Source organism: Platichthys flesus, chromosome 5 (assembly GCF_949316205.1).
Source record: "Platichthys flesus chromosome 5, fPlaFle2.1, whole genome shotgun sequence".
NCBI lineage: Eukaryota > Metazoa > Chordata > Actinopteri > Pleuronectiformes > Pleuronectidae > Platichthys > Platichthys flesus.
In genome coordinates this window covers 14506254-14516418 of record NC_084949.1, presented here as the reverse complement: position 1 = coordinate 14516418, position 10165 = coordinate 14506254, and the positions used below count along the sequence as shown (strand labels likewise).

The 10165-nt window shown below is 40.4% G+C and overlaps 2 protein-coding genes across 3 annotated transcripts; one reads left to right on the top strand and one right to left on the bottom strand.

Annotated features, from left to right (window-relative positions):
• Positions 1–1214: 1214 nt before the first annotated feature.
• LOC133953320 (HMG box-containing protein 4-like) lies at positions 1215–4926 on the bottom strand. Of its 2 annotated transcripts, none has more exons than XR_009920683.1 (7): positions 4775–4926; positions 3599–3703; positions 3069–3134; positions 2708–2805; positions 2139–2489; positions 1559–1681; positions 1215–1458 (listed from the first exon to the last, which is right to left on the bottom strand). XR_009920683.1 is itself a non-coding variant. In XM_062387196.1 (7 exons), exons 2-7 carry the CDS (start codon positions 3638–3640, stop codon positions 1414–1416), a joined length of 699 nt encoding a protein of 232 aa, XP_062243180.1. In that variant the 5' UTR covers positions 3641–3703; positions 4775–4926; the 3' UTR covers positions 1215–1413. The 2 variants fall into 2 exon arrangements, 1 of the variants encoding a protein (XP_062243180.1); XM_062387196.1 differs by having other exon boundaries at positions 3095–3134.
• A 1944-nt stretch (positions 4927–6870) lies between these two features.
• On the top strand, positions 6871–10109 carry LOC133953316 (heme oxygenase-like). The gene is made up of 6 exons (XM_062387191.1): positions 6871–7015; positions 7171–7221; positions 7629–7740; positions 7832–8047; positions 8663–8935; positions 9064–10109. Exons 2-6 carry the CDS (start codon positions 7178–7180, stop codon positions 9250–9252), a joined length of 834 nt encoding a protein of 277 aa, XP_062243175.1. The 5' UTR covers positions 6871–7015; positions 7171–7177; the 3' UTR covers positions 9253–10109.
• Positions 10110–10165: the final 56 nt, after the last annotated feature.

Below are 10165 nucleotides of genomic sequence, written 5' to 3'. Positions count from 1 at the left end.
TAAAGTGAGAGTATTTAGTAGCATAAAGTGAAAATAATAACCCTGATTTTATTATTTTCATTATTTTATATTGTTGAAACTGTCTATTTTGTTTCCCTTTATTTTATTTCTCTTCTTCTTCTCTGATGCTGAAGATGACAAATTATTATAATGTAGAAGTACACGCATCTTAAAATGGTTCTTTAGTCCAGTACCTGAGTAAAATGATTGATTGACTTTGCACCAGTATCTGTTGCAGTCATCACCTCAGAGCCCGTCGGAGGGCAGGTACCAGAACGACGGGACAGGTTTACAGTGTAAATAGAACAAGTTTCGCCCTGCTTGTGCTGTGAGTCAGTGTTTGATGGGAACCTATGAAATACTTCTGAGTATAAAACCATTAGAGCCTCAAACTAGATCCTTCAGTCTTAGATTGATTAATTATCCAACTTTTCTTTAAAAGGTGTTGAGTTTATTGATGATTAATAAGTGAGTAGAATGTGACTCAAATCTCCGCCAAGGCCCAACAGTCCCTTTATGAAACCACATTTTAATTCACCAGATCAAAATGCCCAATTTCGCAATGTTAAAGGAAGCGGAAAAGAAATATCAAGGACACGCCTCCTGATCCAGATCTGCAACAACATGAAATGGGTTCTTGTTTAACCCAAACTTCATCCCTCACTAAGTTTCATAGTATCTGTCAAGTTGTTTGACATTAATCAAGTTAATGATTTACAGTAAGAAGCACAGGTTAGACACTCACATGGAAATGACCTGCATCTCAATGACCAGCACATATTACAGCTGAGGTGTTTGGTCAGTTTGAGCTTGTCTGAGCTTTGTGCTTCCATATAGAAAATGATTCACTCTCTGGTATACATGATTATTTAAATGTACAAAGGGATAAATAAACATTTCACCATTTTAACATTTACCATCGTACAATAACACATTTAGATGAGAACTGAATTCATTAAGTTGCTTCTCTACCTCGACTATTTCTTGTTAATGTGCAATCAAATGAACATTATCATCGGCCAGGACTCTGAGTAGATATAGCAGCATTCCATACCTGTGCTGATGCAAACTAATTATATTGTGGAAATTGTATCATCAATAAATAAGTATAAACCTAAGAGACCAACATTTTGCGATGATGGATTTTCACTGTGAATCAAGCTTTAGAAACAGGAAGTCTGTGTACATTTTCAAATGAAGAACAGTAGCCTAAATAAGTGTACAAATGTGTCTTTTAATTAAACAACCAATACATAAACGTTAACTAATGTGTACATTTAACACAAATACAAAGTGCAAACCAATATTATTTTATAATGAAATAGTTTTGATTCTCACTTTTTCTACGTAAACTAAACTGAAATGTCTTTCAACCTATCAGAGCACATGTGCCCTTGTGGTCTCCATCATCACTCACAGCCCAGGCATCATATAGGCAATGTTTTCCAGGGTGGAGGCCTTAAAAAGAGACATGATGTTTCCTCCTTGTGTCATCAAATACTGACAGAACAGTAGTGTCACGTGTGGACAGTGTGTGGTGTCCGTGTGCGTCTCTCACCAGTGTGTGTTGTGTGCAGCTCCTGAGCTCTGGTATTTGTGCGGTGAGGCAGATTATCGGGGCCAGGGCACAAAGCAGAGAGTCGAGGAGCAGAGACAAGCTGCTGGACACGTTCAGCATTTTCTACAGGGACACATAAAGACGACAAAGGTTCCTTCAGTCAGTGAATGTGCTGCATGTTCTCCAGGAGCCAAATGACAAGTGCAACCGCTTGTAAAAACCTGTAAAAGTTACAATTTGGACAGAGGGAATTTAGAAAACACACATTTACACAGAATATGTGTTTAAAAGATTAGGACTCAAATCTCTTACACCTTAAATTTGTCTTACAACGAGGATGCCAGAGACTGCTTTAATACAATATAAAATATGCATATAGATCCATATAGCTATACATAGACATGTAAACAATATACTTGTTTCAGGCCTATCTCACTCCAACGGTCTGAGCTTGGTTCCAGGAATACTTTCATCATGATTTAACAGAATCATTATGGTTTTCCCATTATGAAGGTACAGTCATTTAATGAAAAAAAACAAAGCACCACTGAGCTGTATTCAAAGAAAATGTTTGACCTACATCTGTTTCCTGAAGATGGTGTCCAATCAGAGACAAGGACTCCCCCAGGAGGTGAAGGTGAGCAGCAGCACTGACAGGATCTCCATCAGAGCAGCTGGGAATCCTGGATGTGGATCTGAGAGAGTCCCAGCCTGAAGCAGTGGGACAGCACATGGAGCAAATGGGACTGCAGGTGCCAGTCATGGGGCCAGAAACAGCTGGATCTTCTGCAGAGGTAACTGCAGCAGCCACTGAACTAAGAGGAGGTGTGAATGGACAAGGCCTCTGGGCTGGTTGGGTGAAAGGGGGGTTGGTGGTACGGTGCTGGTCACCTAGATGGACGGTGTACTCGAGCAGGGAGCTTGGACGTGCCTGAGAGAGGCACCAGAAAAAAAAAATGGTGAGTGGACGCGAAAATAGAAAGCAAATTTGGACTTTGGAACAATGCTGCCCCCTGCTGTGCAACATGAATGCAACACGTTGTCAAACATGTTCTATTTATTCTGAGCAATCAAGATAAAGTTTGGAAAAGTTTTGACAAACAGTTTCCATCCAAAGCTGGTCAGGCCTCCTCTTATACATTCTCTCACCTCTCCTCCTCTTCCTCTCTCACTCCATCTGTCATGGGGCTCACAGACTGGAAAGGCAGACAGGACGTCCGCTCCATAAGGATCACGCTCAGTTCCACCTGAAGAGAAGATTGTGGTGAGAAAACAGAAATGTGTCCTAAACCAATATCTTACTTTTTAAAGATATAATTCCTATGCAACAGATCACTTATACAATTAAATATATTGTGATAAAACGATTTCTCTGCAAAGTGCTATGTATTCACACGATTCCCCCATTACACACTCACTCTTATCGAATGAAATGTTCCCTCTCTGCAGACTGGAGTCACATGATTGCTCCGAGCTGTTTTAATAAATGTTACGACATAACCACACGGACCTTTACTCTTCACACGTCCTTCTTACCAGACTGTTGTGTCATCTTGCTGACTGAGCCTTTCGGTTCCTGAAAGAGTTGAACAATAACCCATCATAATTAACGGTAATGCAGGAAAGTAAATACACTCATATTGACCTATCAGCAATAGTAATACGATAGAGTTAGTTTTTTTGTAATTATTTAATAAATACAGAGAGGGATTAATGTTACCCTACACTCTCCTTTTCATGCATCAGTTAACTGAAGATATTCACAACACTATATCAGCAGAGATAGCACAACATGTTCTAAACTGTGTAGTAATGAGCACACAGCCATATACCTACAAACGACTGCAACAAAGCAGCACAGTTCAGAGTTCACATGTCTGCAGGCAGGCCTGCAAAGGCCTGTTGTCATAGCAGCAGAACATGACACTACAATACTGTTGACAGTGCACCAGTCATGTTTAGAGCTTGAATGAGCATCACGAGGTTGTCTCGTCACAGCTCAAGTTTCAGAATCCAGCTGAAGCTGAAGGAGAAATTTACCTTGATGTCATGCTCCTCAACATCTGAGTTTGGTTCCTCCATCAAAACCGATTTGTGCAGCTTCTTCTTTCCTTCTTAACGGCTCAGGCCTGCTTCACCATCCATCTACACAGTCAGCAGTGAGAGGCAGAGTGGGACAGCAACATCACTGAGTGCAACGTGGCTGGAGAGAATGAGCTCCAGTTGAGATAAAGTAGAGTTGCAATGGTCACTTGATTAGTAAACTAACAGAAAATGACACATCAACTAATCTGTTGATGAATGAACAACTTCATCGCCATACACTTATTAACTTGGCCCAGGAAGTGATGCTTCGCCTGCATTTGTTTGTCTGTTAGTCAGCTGGGTTGACACAGACACTACTGGACAGATGACCATGTTGAGGGATGAGGTGTGGGTCAGGGAGGAGCTCATTCAATTTTTGTGCAGATCAGGATCAGGGGGTCGATTTGTTAATTGTTTTCTCACTTTCTTTGTGAGATGGATCATTTATCAACATTTAACTCATGGATCTTGATTAAAAAAAATTTGACTAATATCAATAAGTGTGTAGAGTTTGTTACAGATCCAAAAACATCTAGCGAATATGAACTCTACTGAGTGCCATTCTAGTTTTTGTAAATGTTGACTTCAATGTGAAGTTGTTTTGTTGTTTTTTGGTTGGTCTTCTTTTTGTGAACTTGAGTCGATTTAAACCAGAGAAACTGTTTGGAAATTTACAGTTGAGAATATGCAGACTACAACCAGCCTATGGACAGCATCTGATTATCTAAAGTACACGTTCTCCATTTTTAATCAGCAGAACACACCTTATAAGATAATGATATTCCTCATTCATGCATTTCCTATGCAATAATTTGACATTACCTGTATTTAGTCATGTGAAAAAAGCACAACACAAGGGAAAGGTCTTGGAAAGATCCTAGACATATATTGAATATATATTATCGCAATATCAACACTGAATATTTACATGTCATGATAGTTTTAATGGACAAATCTGGAAACTGTAAACATTGAAGACCTTCAGGGGTAAAGTGATCAAAATTCCCACATTGTCCGCGGCTTTGAAGGCATCCTCAGTAGAACAGAACAGGACATCCCTTATCACGAGTTTCCATCGTGTATATCTCCACAAAGCGTCAGTGACACGTGTTTCTGAGGGTTTGTACACACCTGAGTCAAACTCACGCGCTGGCTGCTTCCTGTTAGTGATCAGATCGGATACATTTAAAGTTTGATTCCGATCAAAGTTTACAGAAAACTTCTTAAAACAAATCTGTGACGGTGTGAAAGCGAACCACCGACCCGCTGCTGTTCCGCCATGATACAAGTTAACGTGAAATTGTTCGTTTAGGTCCCGCGTGAAAGTGAAACCTACACGTGGAGTGACGATTTATTGATATAGTTATTTAACTTACTTGTATTTCTTGCCACTGGCAGGTTTGTGGGTATATTTGCTGTTATTGTATATTCTGTAAAGTAGTCAGTAATAATAATAAAAACAGACATGTGATAAAATTTGTCCAATCAGTGCAGTCTTCTGATGGTTCCCAGAATGAATTCGGTATGACGTCAGGATTGACCGAATGTAAAATAAAAACGTCTAGATTCTATTCCATGATTCACTTTAAACGGACCTTGTGGACATATTCATGATCGATCACAATATAAACTGGAAAATTCGCCTGTAATGTCTCATCAAGATCTGCTTTAAATATATTTACAAGTGAACTCTGCATTTTATAGGCTCCAATCAAGCTACATCTACATTTATGATATATGCTACAATTTCTAAATAGATTTGACATGGTCATAGTTTATATACTTTCAAACAGCGGTGGAGAAAGTACTCAAACTTTCTGGTTTAGAAAAACATTGTACTTGAGTAAAAGTAAGTACTCGCTTTTAAATATTAAACTTAAAATTATTTTAAAGGACCTGCTCAGTGAAGCCTATTCCCTTAAACATCAGTCAACTACATCGTTATCCGTGCTTATTGTATATTTTGTTAAATAAATAGTACGGACTGTTCAAATATATTGAAGAAATGCTGCAGATGATGCCACTGAAAACACTTCATTATCACAGGGACTGATATCACCAGCCTGCTCTAAATGGAGCAGTGGATCAGTTCCTCCTCTCCTTGTTGATAACTTCAAACAAAGCCCCATGGCCTAAATATTTATATATATATATATATATATAAATATAAAAACAACAACGTTAACCTGTTATGAAATGCGTTTGAAAAATGTAGCGGAGTAAAAATACTGACATTTGTTCATAGTTGTAGTGGAGTTAAAGTGAAAGCTTGAAAGTAAATCAACTTTAAGTACAGATACATGAAAATGTACTTGATTAGTAATGAAGTAAATGTACTTTGTTACTTCCAAGCACTGGTTACAAATTTGAAACCTACAGAATCTGTTTTTTTCCTAATTTTAAAAGTTATTTAGACATAATAACGCAGAATATTTGGTCGGATAACATGGATGGAGAGGCGGTGGACTAGTGACAGAAAACTGGACAATGGGCAGAAATTACGGACATCAGATTGGAAGGTCTCTGGTTGACTCCGCAGAGTGACAAAACAACATATATCTGGATGGACAACACCCGAATCTGCTCAAAAGTCCAAGAGGACTCTCCCTACCCCCCTGTCTAAATCTGAATCCCCTGAACAAAGCACCTCACTCCCCCAACATCTGCTTCACGGGCGCCGTGCAAGGCTGCACACTGCTCTTTGTGTCCTCCTGCGTTCACCAGATGGGTCAAAAGCAGAGGACAAAGTTCCCCCATTTGCATGTAGTGTGTTTGTTCATGTGTGCAGCTCGACCCACACACTCCCTGAACTTTTTTGGTCTGATCAGTGATCTAGAAATGTGAATAAACATGTCCCTCATGAAGTGCAAACTGCTTTTGTGTGCTCATGGTTCAGATTGTTTGTGTTCCTCTGAGTCACTGTTTCAGCCCTCCCTCCCCCCTTTCTCAGGAACACACAGTCATGTTTACAGCTGGCTCCTCCTCTCCTGTGGTTGGACTTCCAAAGCTGCTCTGTCATGTTTAGCCCTCTTCCCTCCTCCACAACTCAAACTTCCTGACTCATGCTTTGAGTCCTTTGTTGCTCCACCTCTGCCACTTTTTTTGTCCCAAGCTCTGCTCAGATTTGCTGCATCATGTTAACTCTCAGGTCCTCCCACTGTTATGGCTGAACTTGCCAGATCATGTTTAGCCGTGGTTTGTGTCACTGGAGTTCCTGTTTTCATTAAGCTGCTGGAGGGAGGAGACAGAGCTGGGCTGGTATAAAACAGGGAAAGGACTGTGTACCAGGCACACAGAGCAGAACATCCTGAGAGAGAACAGTGGATCACTGTGGACCTTAACTACCAAACCTACAGGACGTCAAACTTACTGGTGAGTAAAACACAACATTTACTTTGCTGCTTTTGACTTACTTTGATTCTTACAACCTTGTGTTGATGGTTCAAACCTCCTCAATCCCTGCATTGTGTTGATGATCATCGCAGAAGATGTTTTTTGTTCTTAAAAACATTTTTATTCTTTTTCAGGGCCACAATGGAAACAGAGATGAAGGCAGCAGCAGAACAGATGACAAACAGGTAAAGATGTTGTAAAATAATAACATTTCACTGGAGGTTATTATCCATCTGGGAAATCCTGAGTGTTCAAACTGGATTTACTTTTAAATGATTTCATTAGAATTTATGGATCATAATAACATTGATCAACTCTCCTGCAACATCCCAACCTAGGGCTCTAGAACAGCACGTGCAGACTCTGTACAGTTTATCAATTTTACGCTGCCTATGCTACTGGTACAGGGGGGAGTAATTCAAACATTCACATACTGTCGCTGCACCTCACTTAGTCTTATCTATCTTTTGTCAATCTTGCCAAACACTAAAAAAACAGAATGAATCATCCGTGTGGTCACAATGAATCTAGTGTTTATTTCAATTTCAAATTGGCGCTCTCTGTATTGATTGTGATTCATCTCCTCTTGCAGTGACTTGTCTGAACAAATCAAAGAGGTGACCAGGGAGAGTCACGTCCGGGCAGAGAGCACAGAGATGATGCTGAGCTTCCAGAGAGGACAAGTCAGCCTGGCACAATATAAGGTAACACGCAGCAGTGCAGCTCGAATGTTATGGTCCCTTCCCTGTTTCATACAGACCTGACACCAGATCTCCTCCTCCGTCTCCTCTTCAGCTCCTTCTGTGCTCGCTGTACGAAATCTACCGGGCACTGGAGGAAGAAATGGACAGGAACTGCAACCACCCTGGTGTCGCACCAATTTACTTCCCCACAGAACTGGCCAGGCTGGAGTCCATCGAGAAAGACTTGGAATTCTTCTACGGCCCCTCCTGGAGAGAAAAGATTGTTGTACCTGCAGCCACCAAAAGATACTGCCACAGACTGCGACAGGTATGTTTCACTGTGTCATGTTACATACACTTCTTTATTTCATATTTAGATTAGAACATAGCCCCTCCGACAAGGCCCAACAGCCCCCTTATGTTAAAACAAGCCTTACAGTTAATGCCTTTTTGGGTTTCTCAGCTACACATTGATGGTAGTTACCGGTTTCTGTTGTCAGTTTTCACCATAGACCTAAAAAAAGATACACATTTAAAGGAAACCACATTTAAATTCACTAGATTCAGATTTTTACATTCCCCAAACGTGTAAATATCGGTCTCCTGAATGTGAATTTTTTTTCATCAGGATCCATTAATTATTCTCTGAGAAATCAAATAAAACCTATGAAAAACAATCCTATTTCACATTATTAAATAAACTGAAAACAAATGCCTGGATCAGCCCCCTGATCTGGATCTGCACCAATATTCAATGGATTATTTCCTGACCTGAACCACAAGCCTCCACCAAATGTCCTGATAATCCGTCCAGTATAGTTTTTTGCATTATCTTAACAAAAAGAGAAACACGGATGAAAACAGAACCTCCTTTGGGGGGTAAGATACACCTCTTGCCTGCTGGTTGATAATATAAATAATACTTGAATGCCCCTCTTTTCAGATTGGTCAAGAAAACCCTGAATTTCTACTGGCCCACGCTTACACCCGGTACCTCGGAGACCTGTCTGGCGGCCAGGTCCTGGGCCGGATCGCCCAGAAGTCCATGGGGCTGAAGAGCAACGAGGGTCTGTCATTCTTCACCTTCCCCGGAGTCTCCAGCCCCAACCGGTTCAAGCAGCTCTACCGCAGCAGGATGAACAGCGTGGAGTTCACGGAGGAGCAGAGGAGCGGCGTGCTGGAGGAGGCTGTCAGGTCCTTCGAGTTGAACATTCAGGTGAGGGCAAAGGATGGTTATAGCAGTCAGAAAACCGAAAGCAGAAACGTCAGCTTTACAAGTGAAGCTTTGTCCTTGCAGTTGAAGTAACAAGCAGCTGACCAACCCTCTTTCTCTTTTTTCTCCAGGTATTTGATGATTTACACAAGCTTCTGAGTGTCACTGAGAACCAGCAGCAGAACAATTCCACACCCTCCAAACCAGTGACGACTGTCCAGATCCCTGGAGCCATCGCAAACATCTCCCCTCTGCTGAGGCTTGTGCTGGGACTCTTTGTGGTTCTGGCTACTGTCAGTGTGGGAGTCTATGCTTTTTAGAGACAAAACACAATCATACCAAGACTTTGCACTGATCTGATGCTGTTCGGATTTTCAGTCAAAATACTGTGGAATACTTTTTTAATTTAAACAATGTACATAGTCTTTCTCTGCAACACTTACAACGTATGTGTTAAACATGTATTACTTAAATACTGTGTTATTTTTTAACAAAATATTTGTTGAAAGAAAATCCTGTTGTTGTATGTGCTTCATCAGACGGGTTTCATAGAGCTGATGTTCATCCTCCAGCTGGTTTGACATTTCTAATATTTTTTCATCTGATTATGTGCAGGCTGCTCATCTGGCCTTTGGTCATGTATTGGTCCCTGTTCATGAGATCACACAATAACAGAAATACACACAGACTTATTTCATCCCTCTTCTCTTCAGGCTGGCACTTAATGAAACGAGCACTGGTGCTAATGATTCTTACTGCAGCCAAAGAAGTGTTTTCACCCCCATCTGTTGGTTGGTTTTTTAGTTAGCAAGTTTGCACTAAAACAACTGAATGGATTTCCACAAAACTTGGTGGAATGATGTGGTAAATGAAGAGAAGAACCAATTAAATCTTGATCCAGTTGTTTAACATTACGAGATACAGGGTTATTTCAACATTTTCCAATGGAAATAATTTATGGATCTCGATGAGAAAAATCCGGCACATTTAGGAAACTGACGAATGTAAAAGTGGAATTTGATTGAATTTAAGGGGACTGTTGGACCTTGGCAGTGGTATGACCTCTACTAAGAGCTATTTTAGTTATTATTTATGATTCATTTCTCAAGTACCCTTTCTCTCACTCATTGTTTTGTGATAAATTAGACAATTGCTAATAAAATCAAATTTAGACTCATGTTGTCAATCCACTCGGTGTCAAATTGAAGACAGAAAAACCTTTAGTATAAATGT